The sequence below is a fragment of the Miscanthus floridulus genome, chromosome 19 (assembly GCF_019320115.1).
Source record: "Miscanthus floridulus cultivar M001 chromosome 19, ASM1932011v1, whole genome shotgun sequence".
In the NCBI taxonomy this organism is placed as follows: Eukaryota; Viridiplantae; Streptophyta; class Magnoliopsida; order Poales; family Poaceae; genus Miscanthus; species Miscanthus floridulus.
The window spans coordinates 96,596,876-96,614,308 of record NC_089598.1 but is presented as its reverse complement, the minus strand read 5'-3'; the positions used below and the strand labels follow the sequence as shown (position 1 = coordinate 96,614,308).

The window sequence follows — 17,433 nt, the reverse complement described above, 5'->3', positions numbered from 1 at the left end:
GACCCACCTACTGGCCTAAGCACTCCAAATGATCCCCATCATGTCGTCGTTCATGGTTTGGGGGCTTGATATGGTCGAACCTCTCCATGATCAAGTCCGGGGGCTACACACACTTGCTTATCACCATAGACAAGTTTACAAAGTGGATAGAGGCTTAGCCAATCTCCATGATCAAGTCTGAGTAGGCCGTATTATTCTTCCTCGACATCGTCCATCGCTTTGGAGTCTCGAACTCTGTTATCATGGACAACGACACACAGTTTACTAGGAAGAAGTTCCTCCAATTCTGTGATGAATACCACATCCGCATTGATTGGGCTGTTGTGGTGCACACTCGCATGAACAAGCAAGTTGAGTGCATAAACGACATGGTCCTACAATGTCTCAAGCCTAGGATTTTCAACAGGTTGAACAAGTTTAGAGAGCGTTGGGTCACAGAGCTTCCCACGGTGCTCTGGAGCTTAAGGATGACCCCTAGCCGAGCCATCAGCTACACACCCTTCTTCATGGTCTATGGTTCCGAGGCTATCCTCCTTACTGACCTTGACTATGGGGCACCGAGGGTTAGGGCGTACAACGAGCAGGGAGCCAAGGCATCCCTTGAAGACGCCATGGATCAACTCGACGAGGCGCGTGATGTTTCCCTCCTTTGCTCAGCCAAGTACCAACAGGCATTGTGCCGGTACCACAACCATCAGGTGAGGGGGCGGTCCTTCAATGTCGGGGACCTGGTACTCCGCCTCGTCTAGAGCAACAAAAACTGTCACAAGCTCTCTCCGCCGTGGGAGGGACCGTATGCCGTCATGGAGGTGCTCTGACCAGGCACCTACAAGCTTAAGACCATTGATGGCAAGGTCTCTGCCAATGCATGGAACATCGAGTAGCCACGTCACTTTTACCCCTAACCTATGCATATACTTAAGAATGACATTTCTAAAATACGAAAACATTTTCTCTTATCGGTTTCGCTATCGTTCCCTCTATCTTTAGTGACATCCGACCTCAGCAATGGTAGGGGGTCGAGCATCACTCAGAGGCTGATAAGAGTATATCTACTCAAAGACATTCTCTGCACCTAACCCTCCCTTATATTAAGATCTCAAAGTAAGGGTTGCGGAAACAAACCATGAGTAAAACTGGTCGAACTGCAAGAAACCTACGCCTCAGCGGCCACGATGTTTTTGCTTACCAGCGTGATCAGAGTTGTTTCGCTCATATCCTAAGCTTTACAGCCTTAACCATAGAAAGGGTCAGAACACATTAACCTTTTTATAAAAAAAGAAAGGATGAAGAACTAAAAGATTGTTCAACCATAGCAGAAATTAAAATATGTCCATTTATAACAAGGTCACTATTTGGCCTAACTAACTAATTTTTTAGGAGGATGATCTCATCCTCTATCTTGGCAGATAAATCCTATGCCAGAGGGGCCACCTCCTTCTTGATGTCCTCTAGCTTGGCGTTGGAGTAACCAGGCCTGAAGCCCTGGCTCATCGTCTCTAGATCGATGTTCTCATAATGACAACGAGCGATCGTGAATGATCGATGAACGCCGAAGCAAAGTGTGTCCCTCACCATCTCACGCATCTGATCCATGATTCGGATGGCGCGGACTGCGAGCAAGCTCGTCTCCTACGTCGAGGCCATCTTGAGGTCATCGCAGACCAGTTGGACGGCGACACATAGGGCATCGTGCTCATCGTTCTCCTTTAGGAGGGTGGCCTTAACCTCACCAAGCTCCTTCTCTAGGTTGCGGCTCTTCGTCACCTCTGCCCTGAGCCTGTGATCAAGACCTACCCAAAACACACACAAGCCATATCAAAAAGCCTACCATGGATCATAGAGAGAAGGACAGCAAAGGAAGACCAGGGGCTTACCGTCCACGTCCACCTAGAGCTTGCTTGCCTCATCATGCTACCAGGCCACCTCAGCCTCCAAGTTCTAAGACTACTCCTAGCGCTGGATGACCTACATGGTGAGTCTAGCGGTCATCGCCTCTGCCACGGCCCCCTCGAGATCACCCTCTAGGAGGTTGATCCGCTGCTGGGTGTTGTCATGCTCCTTTGCCACCATTTCTTCTTTTTGTCGTCCTTCTTCATCCGCTCATCTACAGCATGGTTCACTACCCTCACAGCTGCATGCTCTAGCAGTGGTGTGACTATACTTGGCCATGCAGCCCGAGGCACGACGGCACGGCACGAAGCACGTTTTTTTAGCCCGACACGAGCACGGCACGGCCCGGTAACATGTGGGCCTGGGCTGGCCCGGCCCGAGGTAGCAGGCCGTGCCTGGGCCGCTGCTCAGGCCCGTGGGCTGGCACGGCACGGCCTGCTCCTGTACCGAATGGCCCGGCAAGCTGGCCTGCTAAGAGCCAGCCAGCCAGGCGCCCAGGCCACTCCGCTCGGCCGTCCCCACCCCCTGTCCACCGTCCCCCCTGAACCTAAATCCCTAAATCCCCCTCCCGTCCCGGCTCCCCTCCCTCCCTGTCCCCGCTCGGCCGCTCCCTAGCTCCCCTCCCTCCCCGCTCCGGCGCTCCCCACTCGCGGTCGCAGCATCGCTCTTCTGCCTTGCTCCCTCTCTTCGTTCGCCGGCCAGGTGTGGGCGCGTCCGCTCATGGCAGCGGGCACCGCGTGCTCCATCCCCGGCCACGCCGCCGCCTCCACCTCCACTCCACTCCGCCTCCCCCATCCCCATGCTGTCGCCTCCAGAGCTCCACCTCCATGGCCCCTCGCGCGACGGCGTCGAGTGCGGCGGCGGCCGCCGCCTCCACGGCCCCCCGCGCGTCTAGATCTGGCCGCCTCCTCTGCGCCCCCGCACGGCTTTGAGCGGAGCGGCCTCCATCCCCTCCGCGGCGCCAACTCCACTAGCTACTTTGCCGGATCCGGCCGCTACTTCGCCGGACTCGCCTCCTCCGCCGGATCCGGCATCAAGCGACCCAGGGGGAAGCTCGCCGGCGGCCGTCGCCACCTCCACTCCTCGCCTCCCCCTCTGGCCTCCTCTCTGTCGCTTTTGGTGGGCCTCGGGCCGGCCCGACCTGCAATCGCCGCCTCCTTACCTCCCCACGCGGCCCCACATCCAGCCTCCAGGGCGAGCGCGCCGGTGGCGGCGGCCGCTCCCCGTGGCTGCCCTTGCCTCCTGCTCTCCCCTTCCCTCTCTCTATGGGCCTCGGGCCAGCCTGGAACGCTTGGCAGGCCGTGCCTTCTCGGGCTGGCCCGGCCCAAAAAATGGCCCAGCAGGCCGTGCCTGGGCCCTTGGTCAGGCACGACGCCCGGCTGGGCACGGCCCGGGAGGCCCGCGTGCCGTGCCGGCCCGACATCCTCCGGGCCGTGCCTGGCACGGGCCCGTGCCGTGCCGAGCCGGGCTGGCCCGATGGCCAAGTATAGGTGTGACAAAGGCCCAAAAGCCCAAATCTACCGGTAGCTCGATGAAACCCGGCTCTGGCTGCATCATGAGATGTCCTAGGATCAGGATCATGGCATCAGACTCATCTGTTGCCTCCTTGATGCGCTGCGCAATCTCGCTGTTGCGAAGCGGCCCTTGAGCGAGCACCGTCCCACCAAGTCCCATGACGGGCACCATCCCAAACCATGGGAGGGCGCGTGCCATCAGTGGTGCCACCCTTCTCGTGTGATATGCTCCAACAACGCTAGCCCCACAAAGGCCACGGCTCCTTAGTGACACGACAGCCTTGAGGATGTCGCACATCCTTTCTTCTCTTTGTCGGGTGGCCCCCACGGCCACGTCGGCGGCCCCTCTTCAATCAAGCGCCCGATGAAGTCCGGCAAGGGGGCAACAGGGTCGTTCTTCAAGTAGAACCACTACACGTGCCACCCCTTGTTGGATCTAGACAACTAGTAGGGCATGTACTCGGCCGCCCGCTACCCTTGAAGGTGGATGCCCGCGCAACCCATCAGCACCGGGATCTCCCCGCCTCTATCCTTCTTCCTGTGCAGGGAGATGCGAAGAAGTACCTCCACAACTCGAAGTGTAGCTCGATCCCCAGGTACCCCTCACACATCGTGATGAAGGTTGTGATGTGCTGGATCCCATTGGGAATAAGGTGCTACAGCTCGACCTGGTAGTGGTGCAGTAGCCCCCGAAAGAACTGATGAAGGGGAATCATGAGCCCACGCTCATGGAAGGGTGCGAAGGAGATGATGTAACCGTCGGGCAGCATCGACACCTCCTCGTGGCTAGGAACCAGCCACTCCATCACGTAAGTCCTCTCGCGAAGAAGACCACGCTTGACGAGGCCCTCCATGCATGCGTGGGTGACGTCGAAACAGTACCATGACTCCATGGAAAGTGAAGACAGAGGAGCGAGGACTTTTTGGCGACAACAGAGAAGCGAAAGCTATGGATCTAGGGCGTTGGTGGAAGACTAGTAGAGGCAGCAGATCCAAACGACGACAGTGGAAAGGCGGAGAAGGCAAGATTGTAGTTTGGTGTGCCAAAACATGAAGGGGAGCCCACTATTTATAAGGCAGGGTGAGACGAGAGGCAAACCGTCTGCCTATATCGACGCGCCCACCATGCCCCATCACTTCACCCCTTCGGGAATCGTGCACACGCCACCCCCGGTCGCTCCTTGAAGGGCGCGCTAGATAGCGGTTCGGCCCCCTCGATGGGCTAAAAACTGCCGCAGATAAGTAGGGATACGGAGCTAAAAATGCTTCCACATCCCATTAAGGACTAGGAGTTCGAAGGTTGGCCCATAAACGGGTTCGCAAACTGCTCTAGGGCACCTTTAGAGTGAGGGGTGAAATAGGATGGGCTCGCTAGCAGCCAATACTAGGGCGCACGAGCACCGTGGGCATCCCAGCCCATGTTTGAGTCTTGACAGAGCACAGTCCATGGTTTTTCTTCGAAGAAAGGCAACGAGCCCTGGACTGGTCGAATAGACCTGAGAACTATATGGACTGGCCGTCAGGAACCTAGAGTCGGTCACCAGCTGACCCATGCCGGACTCCCGTGAACGGGAAGCTAGGGCCCTACTCAAACTTGCCCGCTAATAGCTCATCGAGCACCATGGTTCGTCCATCGAGGAAAACATGGCATGGCTTAGCCCCTCAGTTTTATCGAAAAAACGCTTAAGGGAGGACGACCTTAAGATGAGCCGACCCCTCGACCGAACCCTTGCTGCATGCAGGGGCTCAAGAGTTGGACTTGCAAGGAGATCGAATACGCGGTTGCATAACAATGGTGGATCGGTCAGATCCTAGGGAGGAATCAGAATCAAGAGAGATCTTCTCTGATCCCCCAAATTGCGTAGCTACATGCTCCTGAGGAGTCTGAACACGATGGAAAAGGAAACTCAACCATACCAAGACATCCCATGGCCTGCAAAGGGAGATAAAGATCCTCATAATCCTTCTGTCTAGAAAAACCTTCGAAGGAGTATCCTACCCCTCCATAGGCTTGGGGGCTACTGTCGGGTATCAGTATTAGGGATACCCAGAAGAAGGAAGCTAATGGCTATGAACGCTAACTTCCTCAGATGGTCAAGAGCGTATCTTGGTCTCGCTTGGCCCTGAGAACTATATGGATTAACCGCTGAGGATCTAGAGTCGGTCACTAGCTGACCCAAGCCAGATCCCCGCGAATGGGATGCCGGGGCCCCACTCGAACAGAGCACCATGGCTCGCCCATAGAGGAAAATCATGGCATGGCTCAACCCCTCCGGTTGTGGAAACCGTGAACGGGGTGACGATCCCAAAGATGAGCCGACCCTCAACCGGACCCCCGCTATGTGCGGGGGCTAGAGGAAAGTTGGACTCGTATGAAGACCGAACGCACGATCGTAGAACAACAGACCCCTGTAGGGGTCAAAATTAGGAAAGACCTTTTCTGACCCATCAAATCTCACGGCTATACCCCCGAGGAGTCTGATCTCAATGAAAGGGAATCACCATCCCTAGGTCGCGCTGTGGGCGACAAAAGAAGGCCAGGGCCCTCAAAGTCCTCCCATTTGGAAAAGTCTTCAAAGGAGTATTCTACTCCTCCGTAGGCTTGGGGGCTACTATCGGAGACCAATACTAGGGTACCCGAAGAGGAGGAGCTAATGACCATCAATATTGACTCATCCGAGCAGTAAAGAGCGCGACTATAGCTCCAACCGACCCCCAGGCGCGCAACCTCCGCCTCGCCCGACCCCTGGAGGAGGGCTCCGTCTTGCCCGACACCGAGGCCAAGGGCTCTACCTCACTCGACACTAAGGTTGCGGACTCTGCCTCGCCCCACCCCTAGGGGAGGGCTCCGCCTTGCCCGACACCAAGGCCACGAGCTCCGCCTCGCCCGACCCTGAGGCCGTGGTCTTTGCCTCACTGACCTTTGGGGAAGGGCTCCGTCTCGTCCGACACCGAGGCCGCGGGCTCTACCTCGCCTGATACCAAGGCCGTGGGCTCAGCCTCGCTCGACCCTTGGGGGAAGGCTCTGCCTCGTCCGACCTCTAGGGGTAGGCTCCGCCTCACCTGACTCCGAGGTCACGGGCTCCGCCTCACCCAACCCCACGGTCACAGGCCCCGCCTCGCCCGACCCCTCGGGTGCGGGCTCCGTCTCGTCCGATGGGGTCCCATACCGCCGTCAACCATTCCAAGTCCAAGCGTATGGGTCTGAGTCAAAACTCTGATGCCAAGGAAAAGACCGGCATGTCCCGATGTAACCCGTGGCCATGACGGGCCATGTCTAGGGATTCACATCAGGAATAGCGTCGGACGTACTGGTGCTGTTCCGCCTAACCCTCGTACGAACACTGACAGGCACGTCGGTTCACCACGACGTCCGCCAGGATGGAGTGGAGTGACATGACCGGCAGACGACGCCTGTGCATGGCGCCAGTGACGGACAAGACCGCGATGTGGCGTCGTCCCTGTTGACATCTACAGTATCGGCGGGACCCGCATGAAGGAGAAGAATGACATAGCGATCCTGAAGGCCCTCTCCCCCTCGTTTCTTCTCTTTTCCTCCGCTGTACCCCGTGCTTTCCCTTAGTCTATAAAAGATAAAGCAGGGTGTCCCATGGAGGAGGACTTGCATCACATTGATCCGGGCCAGACCTGATCGAACCATCACGAACCCATCGAACTTTGAACCGATTAAAGCACAACACAAGCACACGATCGAGCAGCAACTGAGCTCTCGGCACCTGTTCATTCTTTCTGCTAGAGACTTGGGTCATGTCCCTCTCGCGCCCGTTTGTAACCTACTACAAATTTTCCATGCTAGTAACACGAGCAACAGTGATGAACTGGACGTAGGGACGTTCTGCCCGAACCAGTATAAACCTCGGGTCCTCTAAGCACACTATCCGAACCAGACACGCAATACTAGAAATTTATTCATTGGTGGTAACTCGAAACACCGACAAGTTTAGTCATTGATTTTAGTAGCTAAACCAAACAAGCCCTAACTATAAAGTTTGTATTATAATAGTTAAAAATTATTAGCCTAATTATTGGTTAAAGTTTTTAAAATTTTAATCTTGATATGTGTGTGCGTAGGTAGTAGTATGGACGATTACAAATGTATATATATTTTTTAAAAACAAATATTCAAACTGAAAACTCTTTTAACTTCCGTACCGTTTTTTACACGGAGTGGGCCAGCCGACGGACTGCCACACATGAATTTAAGCCTAGGCCACGTTGTCCCAAATTCTAGAATTTAGCACTACGTAAAAAGAAGATTATCCGTCACATCAAATTTACGGTATATATATGGAGTACTATATATTGACGAAATCAAAAACTAATTGCACAGTTTGGTTGTACTTTACGAGACGAACGTTTTGAGCCTAATTACTCAACGATTGGACAATTAATATCAAATAAAAACAAAACGCTACAGTATCTACAGTGCCAACCCGAATCCGGCAGCGCCGATTCGGTGGCCGAACTAAACGCGGCCCGCTTCGTTAACTCGCACTGTGGCTGAGTGCTGACACCAGCCACACTCGTCCGCTTTGTACAGTACCGGTGCTGGTTTCAACCAATCGGAAAGCCTGCACCCCCAATAATCACGATCACATTCACAGCGCCCCACCTACCCGTTTGAACCCTGTCGGTGAACGGTGAAGGATGCTGCTCCATTTTTGTCGGTGCAACGGGGCTCGGCGTGGTAGCTGCTGCTGTTACCCGTAGCGGGGTCAATCGGACGCTCGCTCGCTGCCGCTCTAGAAGCAGAAGAAGCGGAAGCAGGCAAAACCAACAGGAAGGTCCGTGGGCTTTTGCTTTCGCCGCCGGCTTTTCTGCTCGAGTGCTGTTCGTTCGTGGCCACTGGAGGAGCGCGTCGAGCCGGCGATCGACCTTGCTTCAATTCTCGGGTAACTACTACTGGCTCCTGCTGCGCCAGTACGTAGGTCCGGTTTTAATCTTGAGATGAGATGATGCAAGTACCTACTTGCATGGTTCTCGTTGTCGATGGTTTGGGGTTTTGCCGTTTTGGTCTCCACGGGCTTTGTTTCGGTTGCTCTCACGCAAGCACAGGACTAGGACCAACAACATGTTCGTTTGACCGTGACTTGTCGTAAATGATCGTAAATTTTTAGTTGGAATAGTATTTTTCTCTTATACAAACCAGCCAGCAGTACTTCTTTACGAACCAGCAACGATACGAACCAGCCAACCGAACAGGTTACAAGCGTCCGAATTTGCACGCATTACTATTTATGAAGCTCAGGCATAAATTGAAAGAAAGAAAAAAACGTTAACATGAACAATAAACACTGAGTGGAGGCACAAATTAACAGGCAGCAAACCCGCGGTGACTAACGACCTAATAAATGATAAAGAGAAAGAAAGAAAGAGACATCAGACAGTACGGAATCCATATCAAGTTTCTCAGGTGCATTGCTACTTAATGGTGTCATCAAGGATCCAAGTGTGTTTCCTCGATTTAGAATATTGATATAACATGAACAATTAATTAAATAAGTCAAGAGAAGGGCGATTTTTTTTGAGATTACAAAGAAGGACAATACTCCCATACTTTCATGTGTAAGTGTTTGATTGGATATTTGGATGTAATTGAAACTTTTATCCAAATTATTAAATGGGAGGGAAACTCGCCCAATGCAAGCAGGAACTTAGATGTATAAGTATTAGTGATACCTTAAGATCATCAGTTAATTGAACTAAAGAGGAGGATTTACAAGAAACAAAGTGGAGTCAAGTGGGTTAAGTTTTGGCATGAAAATAGATACTTTTCCCAAGCTTATAACGCCACAATCAAACATAGAAGAAAACAATCACCTCACTTAGAGATAGTCTTTGCAACCAAATATTAGACAATGAAGGTAAAGTTCAACTTGTATGGAAATCCTACAAGGGTAGACTAGGTTCGTCTGATTCCACAATCATGCACCTGAACCTTGCTCACTTGCTTAGTGCAAGATATGACTTGGACTGCTTAGAAGCTCCTTTTAGGCTTTCACCATGGAAGAAATTGACAAAGTATGGCCAATCTTCCATCCAATAAATCTCCTTAAGTTGATGGTTTCAATGGATACATTTTAAAGAATGCCGACACATCATCAAGAGTTATGGTCTATGCAACAATCTATAGGCTCCTATAGAGCAATATGCGGATGACACGCTATAGTGCTACTACAAGCTGATGCCAGACAACTCTTCTTCCTCAAGGCCCTTTTGCACAGCTTCGCAATCTCAACAGGTCTCCATGTGAATTACAGAAAGTCACATATGTACCCTATCAATATTACTCAAGAGAAGTTGTCTCATCTTGCTGCTACGTTTGGATGTGATGTGGGCTCAATGCCGTTCACCTATTTGGGGCTACCCATGGGCACAACCAAGCCGAAATTTGAAGACCTGACCCAATGATGGATAGAGTGGAAAGAAGACTCTCAGCATGCTACACTTGGCTGTCCTACTCAGGTAGACTAGAAATGGTCAACTCTGCGATCACACCCATTACCACCTATGCAATGTGCACTATCAAGCTGCCAAAAGGGGTGATCGACAACATTGACCAAGCAAGGAAGCAGTGCCTATGGAGAGGCAATGACGCTGAACGCAAAAAGGGTGGTAATCTGATTGCTTGGGAAATAGTTATGAAACCAAAGGAGAAAGGTGGATCAGGTGTTTTGAACCTAAGACTGTAAAATGACGCTCTGCTCATGAAACACCTAAGTAAGTTCTATAACAAGGCCGACATCCCCTGGGTGCATTTGATTTGGAATAAATACTACTCCACCAAAGTACCACATGTTGCTAGAGAATCGGGCTCCTTCTGGTGGAAGGATGTGCTCAGACTCAACATCATTTTCAGAGGTGTTGTCAGGTGTGAATTAGGCAATGGCTCCTCCGTCTGCTTCAGGGATGATCTATGGACAGATTCGGTGCTAGCTCAAACATATCCAAGATTGGCCTCTTTTGCCAGAAATAGGGGTGCTTCAGTGCTGGAAATCATGGAGGCCGTTGATCTTGATAGCTTGTTCCTACTACCTCTATCACAGCAGGCTTTCGAAGAGCTTGAAACTCTACAAGCTCAGTTGCAAGATATACCATATGACGAAGATGCAGTGGATCAATGGATTCCTGTTTGGGGGCAACACATATACCTCACGACGTTTCTATTCTCAGGTATTCAAGAATATGGATGCACATCCGATCTTCAAGATCATTTAGAAGTCTAGATGCACCCCGTGTGTCAAATTGTTTGCTTGGCTAGTTCTGGTAGATCGCCTCAACACCAAAACTATGCTGCGTAGAAGACATCTCGACGTCCAGGGCACTGATATATGTGTCATGTGTGACAGTAGAGACCATTGACCATCTGTTCTTTGAATGCACGTTTGCAAAAGAATGCTGGGAGACTCTACATATCAACCGGGACACATCACTACCTCTGCTGGACAGGTACACCCAAGCTCGAGGCACCCACAACATACCTTTCTTCACAGAAGCAACTCTAATAGCAGCTTGGGAGCTGTGGAAGTGCGCAATGACAAGATCTTCCATAGAAGAGACCCAACCCCTAGTATTTGGTTATTGAATTTCAAGAACCACTGTAAACTTCAGTCTGTTCGTCTTAAGGATGACCTTAGGTCATCCTTGTGTGTTTGGCTTGATACTTTTAGCTAGATTTGTATGTAAGACCCTCTCTCCTGTTTTCAATTAATTAAAAAGTTGCTCACTGTGGGGATCTCCCCCATAGTATTTTCGGTAAAAAAAAAATCAATTTATAGGCTCCTTTCACCATGGAAGCAGTTGAGAAATTAGTGGCCAATCTTCCATTCAATAAATCTCTTGATGGTTTCGATGGAGACTTTTTAACAAAACTCCGGCCGGCACATTATCAAAAGCTATGGTCTCTGTGACAATCTATAGGATCTTTTTGTTGCCAAATACTAAAACAATACATAAAAGTTATGGTATATGCAACAAGCCGATACATGCAAACATTAAAGAAACTTGCAAACTAATGATTTCAAGGGTACCCACATTCTTAAATTTGGGAGAAATGACTACACTTTGGGGATAGCGGTCGGCTTTGCTCCTTTGCTCGCCTGTAGCAATTCCTTTGTATTGCCAACCTTTGAAATATGGAAGGTTCTGTAAATGGTTGGTGAATTGAAGCAAAGAAAACATGGGCCTCGCCAAAGCCGGAAAGAGCGGTCTTCACCAAGATAAAGATTGTGAAGTACGAAAATCCGCATCTGGAGTATCTAGAGTACGAAGAGTGAGAGGCTGAAGCAAAGATTTTGAGGTGAAGGTCCAAACTAAGAGGGCCAAACTGTGGAGACCAATTGCAATGGCACGATTCAATTCTCAACACACCCGAGTTATAGTAACAATGCAAATGCAGTAAGGCAACAACCAACCTGATCCTAAATATTTGAATAATGTAGTTGTTGAGAATGGCAGCTGTATAATTATAACTTGCAATGGTGTGCCACCCTATAAAGGGTCATTGTAAATAATATGAAAACCATTTACTCTTTACACCACGCTCTACTTCTACCATTTACTCTTTTTTTGTCTTAATTATTGGAGAACCCACTAGATTTTCTTATCTCATACGAAACTCTTAAGTCTGAAACCCCCAAATAGACCTATACTAAATAAAGAGGGGGTGGGGAGGGTGAGATCATCAACAAGGCTACCCTGAAGGTTTATATCGTAAGCATTAATTAGATGACACATGATTTTTCATAGATTTGGCATGAACTTTTTTCTCAAACACGCAAAAGGCTTGCGTATCATTGTATTAAGATAGAGAAATAGTTTGGTTACACGACGTGTCACGCAATGGCGCACTAGGGGGGCAGATGTTTTTGCAAGGAGCTTATCCCCACCTAGAGGAGTTTGAACAAGGTGATTACTCGTGTACTAGACAGCTGTGGCACAAACTTAAGAGGGATATCCTAAGGATAGCAGCTATATATGGCTCGACGTCATACGCAAACCCCTTTTCTTTGTAGAGCAGAAGAGAAATGCAAATACAAGTATTTATTAGGGGATATCCTTACCATCGATATGGAATAACCTAATTGAACATAGAGATGTGGATATCCTTAGCATTATCAGATGGTTGACCAGAAAAATATAGTGGATGTCTTAGGATCCTCGATTAACTAAGCTAAATGGAAGCGGTGGATACATGATCATTAATAATCAAATAAGTAGAAAGGAGATATGAATATCTTTAATGTCACTAGCTAATAATAAAACAAAACATGTGGTGGATATCTAGGTTCATCAATTATTTCGACAAAGAAAAACTAAGGATATCTTTAAGATTTTATCAATTACTCCTAAGCGAACTCTCCCCACCCCAGCGCAGACCAAAGGAAAAATAGGAGCGATGGATGTGGAATCCCTTGTGGTGATCAATGAGTCAAACAAGGAAGAGATAGATGTGGCTGTCATAAAAGGAGAAAAGAGGATGAGATATGGATATCTAGCTCCATCGATTAATCTAACGGAAGAAATGCAGCGGATATCCATGAATTAATCAGAACAAAGAGAAACCTTGGATACCCATATATCCTTAAGGTCATGCTTCATTTATTCTGATTAATCAATGACTCATGCATGGATTAACTTAACCAGAGAAGCTAAAATTTTTACCATGCAAGTTGCTCGCCGCGTGAATTGAACCCTAAACACTCGAAATCCGATTAGCCACTGACCACTGTCCACTGTAACAAAGAATCCGACGCGTACGGGCCTCGGGTTTTGAGAGCCTGCGGTGCCGAAACGGCCCGCGCCACCACCACCGCCACCTCCGTCTCCGTCTCCGTCTCCGTCTCCGTCTCCGTCTCCCCCACCAGTCCACCACGCGTAGGCGTAGCGAAGTTGGCGGGTACAGCTCATGCCACTTACTGACTTACCCCACCCGCCCCCTGAAATCACGAGCACCATGGCAGACAGTGAGGCAGACACACCCCACCCCACTCCCCTCGGATCCAGAGTTTCACCGCAGTGCAAAAACCTGCACCGCCCTCATTTATATTCTCTTCCATCCAGCCCTCGCCGCGGCAGATCGACCGTTCCCTCCCTCCTTCCCTCGCTGACACTGTTTGACCCCTGCCGCTCGTGCCGTGTGCTCCTGTCCTCCAGCTAATAGGGTCGAGCGGCGAGGCGATAGCAGCGCTAGCTAGTGTAGCGCCGTACTACGCCACTCGCGAGATGGGTAGAAGAATGGAGGGCCCCTCCTCGCCCGCGTCCCTCGTCCTCGTCGTCGTCCTCCTCGCCTCGCTGCTCCTGCAGGCGCGCGCCGACGACCCCTACAGGTTCTACACCTGGAACGTCACCTTCGGCGACATCTACCCGCTCGGCGTCAAGCAGGAGGTACGCCCGCCCGCCCGCACTGCCTCTGTTCTACCTTGGTTTTCGGCCCTGCATCCGCTAATGGCCGCGTGGATGGGATGTGACTGCGAATGCAGGGGATACTGATCAACGGCCAGTTCCCGGGGCCGCAGATCGACGCCGTCACCAACGACAACATCATCGTCAACGTCTTCAACAACCTGCCGGTCCCCTTCCTCCTCTCCTGGTAACCTACTACTATTACTACTACTACTAGTAGGCAGTAGCACCAATCTCCTGTTACCAATTGTGCTCTGTTTTTTTTTACTGTCTCGCTTAAAAGCTTGCCTGCTCAAGATTGCCATGTTCTCTCTGAATGTTCCGGGATGCAATGCAATGCAACTGGTCGGCTCTTTTCTCATACGGAGGCCCTGAGTCGATGGTCCAGATTTGTAGTTGCAACGGCGTGATCCAGATCATGCTCTGAACTGAATCTTGCAGCCATCTCTGTTCTCTCTCTCGATGGAAGTTAAACGCTAGTGGCTCCTGACGTGCCCGGGTAAATGGGTAAATGCCAACTCCTTGGCACATGCTATGTCGTTCCTGGGACTAGTGGGATCGGTCTGTTTAGACATGGACACTTGTGTGAAGACGCCAGGCCTTCCAAGTGCAACTTGGCAGTTAAAAATTTCCTTGGATAGAGTAGGCGCAGCTGTGAATCTTGGTTGCCTTGCAGCGCTTGTTTTGTTGCTACTGCATGTCACGTTCATGTCATGGAGAGTGAGCTGCTTCAGGATAAAATTTTCACTACTCCCTTTTCCTTAGTAGCTAGTAGAAGAATCTGATACTGTTTATAATATATTAATATCCGCCCAATCTTTATCCTTATTAATAGTTCCCCTCCCTCTTTTACTTGAGCTTTCGCTTTCGTTCCAAATCCAGGATGCAAAGAGCACATGTACAAACAACGCATGCTTCCATAGACCATAGATCAGTGGGCCTCCAGTGGTTTTAGCATTGATAATTTGCACATTAGTGCGATCTGTGGCTTCTTTTGCCTTAAGAGAGTGACAAGAGTGACTCTTGCCACATTAAGGCGGTCACACGAAAACTGTATAAGAAAAAAAAGAAGAAAATGCACATTGTCCAAATTACCTATCGACTGACTATACTGAACGTTAAATGCATCAATCTCATGGCTACTTGATCATGGACCACTGTCCCTGTCGATCAATGTCAATTTTTTAGGATTAACTGTTCCTCTTTTTTTACTGTTCTACATTGCAGGCAAGGAATTCAGCAGAGGAGGAGCTCATGGCAAGACGGCGTGTATGGTACCAACTGCCCGATCCCTCCGGGTGGAAATTTCACTTACAACATGCAGTTCAAGGACCAGATCGGGACCTACTACTACTTCCCTTCCCTTTTATTTCACAAGGCAGCCGGTGGCTATGGTGGCATCAGGGTTCTTAGCCGGCCGAGGATCCCTGTCCCGTTTGACCCACCTGCCGGTGATTTCACCATATTGGCGGGTGACTGGTTCAAGCTCAATCACACTGTATGTTTACATCCTCAAGTATCCTGCATTGCATATTACCGCCCATTTTAGTGCACCCCTAACACTGCAAGTACAAATCTCCGCAGGATTTGAAAGGCATTTTGGACAGTGGTAATGACCTGCCGTTTCCTGATGGCCTTCTTATTAACGGCCAAGGCTGGAATGGCAACAGATTTACGGTGGACCAAGGTAAACTATATAATCGAGTACATCAGACAAAAATGCCTGGTAACTGTTAATAATCTTCATATACGTAGAGTTGCGCTAAACTTGCTTGACACAATCTTGCCAGGGAAAACATATCGTTTTCGGGTGTCGAACGTGGGCATAGCAACATCAGTGAATATAAGGATTCAAGGCCATTCCATGTTCCTGGTTGAGGTGGAAGGGTCTCACACCATGCAGAGCACATACACATCCATCGATGTCCATCTAGGCCAATCCTACTCGTTCCTTGTTACTGCTGATCAGCCACCTGCAGACTACTCCATAATTGTCTCCACTCGTTTTACCACCCCTGTCCTCACCACCACTGCCATCCTCCACTACAGCAATTCAAATGGTGCTGCAACTGTACCGCCTCCCGCAGCGCCTACAGTTGAGATCGATTTTTCTCTCAACCAGGCTAGGTCGATTCGGTAAGACTGTCACGATTCTTTCAATAATCTTAGCTTCCTCTGAAAACTTTGTTTTGGATATCATATCATACTACCTAACAACATTACTGTCTCAATTTTCATCAAAAAATTGTCTTCCCTGACTCTTTGCTCTTTGGTAACTTTTGTTGCCTACCTTCTGAACAGGTGGAATCTGACAGCGAGTGGACCGAGGCCAAATCCTCAAGGCTCTTACCACTACGGCCTTGTCAACACCACAAGAACCATCAGACTTGCCAACTCACGGGCAACCATCAATGGCAAGCTGAGATACGCAGTCAACAGCATCTCCTTCATCCCGGCCGACACTCCTCTTAAGGTCGCTGATTTCTACAAGATTCCGGGAGTTTTCATGCTGGGCAGCATGCCCGACAACCCGACGGGTGGCGGCGCCTACCTCCAGACATCTGTCATGGCGGCCAACATGCGGGACTACGTCGAGGTCATCTTTGAAAACACGGAGAACTTTGTGCAGTCATGGCACATCGACGGTTACGCGTTCTGGGTCGTCGGGTGCGTCTCCTAGTTCCATTCTTGCTGGTCCTGACATGTTTAGTATCACTGGATCTGAATGACTGAAGATTGGTGTGATTTTGTTTGTTTCCGGATGATCAGGATGGATGGAGGACAGTGGACACCGGCTAGTCGTCAGGGCTACAACCTTAGAGACGCCATTGCTCGGTACACATTGCAGGTATCGTTTAAATTGGTCGCTCTCTCTCCATGTGTGATTCGCCTTCCCGGATATGCAATTGCCATCACAGCACTGTTGCGGTGCCATAACAAGAAGTCAAGAAACACCTGTGCTTGCAAAAGTTGCTCTGATGTCTGAACTCTGAACAACCACTGATGTTCACTTGTGTTACACTGGCCATGTTTTCAGGTGTACCCTCAGTCATGGACAGCTATCTACATGCCGCTGGACAACGTGGGGATGTGGAACGTGAGGTCGGAGAGCTGGGCCAGGCAGTACCTCGGCCAGCAGTTCTACCTCCGCGTCTACTCGCCGGTGAACTCGTGGCGGGACGAGAACCCGATCCCCAAGAACGCGCTGCTCTGTGGCCGGGCCTCTGGGCGCCGGACGAGGCCTCTCTGAAGCTGAAGCCCTGAACCCAAGAAGACCTTGCCTGTTTCCGGCCACGAAGGGGTGGCCGGAACTTCCGGGGATAAGTTGAAGCTGAGGGTAGAGATAATTGAGGTGTTCAGATTGCTGAACAGAGTTCCGTTTTGCACTGTGGCGCTGATAATCGATCAGCTCATATATTATTTAACAATTGTAGTTAAAACATTCCGATCCCGGTGGATTTGTTGTATGGGAAGCTTTCTCGCTTCCTCGCTCACACCACTGATGATGATAATATTCATAGTTACCTGATTTTTCTTTTTGTTGCATACACGTCAGATTTCTCATCTATTCGAATGAACTGATGCTGAGGAAACACTGAAA

The 17,433-nt window shown here is 50.2% G+C and overlaps 3 protein-coding genes across 3 annotated transcripts; all 3 read left to right on the top strand.

Moving 5' to 3' along the window:
* The first annotated feature begins 242 nt into the window (after nucleotides 1–242).
* On the top strand, nucleotides 243–749 carry LOC136526429 (uncharacterized). The gene has a single exon (XM_066519095.1). It carries the CDS (start codon nucleotides 243–245, stop codon nucleotides 747–749), a length of 507 nt encoding a protein of 168 aa, XP_066375192.1.
* A 1,864-nt stretch (nucleotides 750–2,613) lies between these two features.
* On the top strand, nucleotides 2,614–3,420 carry LOC136526428 (uncharacterized). The gene has a single exon (XM_066519094.1). It carries the CDS (start codon nucleotides 2,614–2,616, stop codon nucleotides 3,418–3,420), a length of 807 nt encoding a protein of 268 aa, XP_066375191.1.
* A 10,004-nt stretch (nucleotides 3,421–13,424) lies between these two features.
* LOC136526814 (L-ascorbate oxidase homolog) lies at nucleotides 13,425–17,347 on the top strand. Its single transcript, XM_066519400.1, has 8 exons — nucleotides 13,425–13,814; nucleotides 13,910–14,019; nucleotides 15,060–15,330; nucleotides 15,417–15,519; nucleotides 15,623–15,968; nucleotides 16,134–16,499; nucleotides 16,602–16,680; nucleotides 16,870–17,347. Exons 1-8 carry the CDS (start codon nucleotides 13,653–13,655, stop codon nucleotides 17,080–17,082), a joined length of 1,650 nt encoding a protein of 549 aa, XP_066375497.1. The 5' UTR covers nucleotides 13,425–13,652; the 3' UTR covers nucleotides 17,083–17,347.
* Nucleotides 17,348–17,433: the final 86 nt, after the last annotated feature.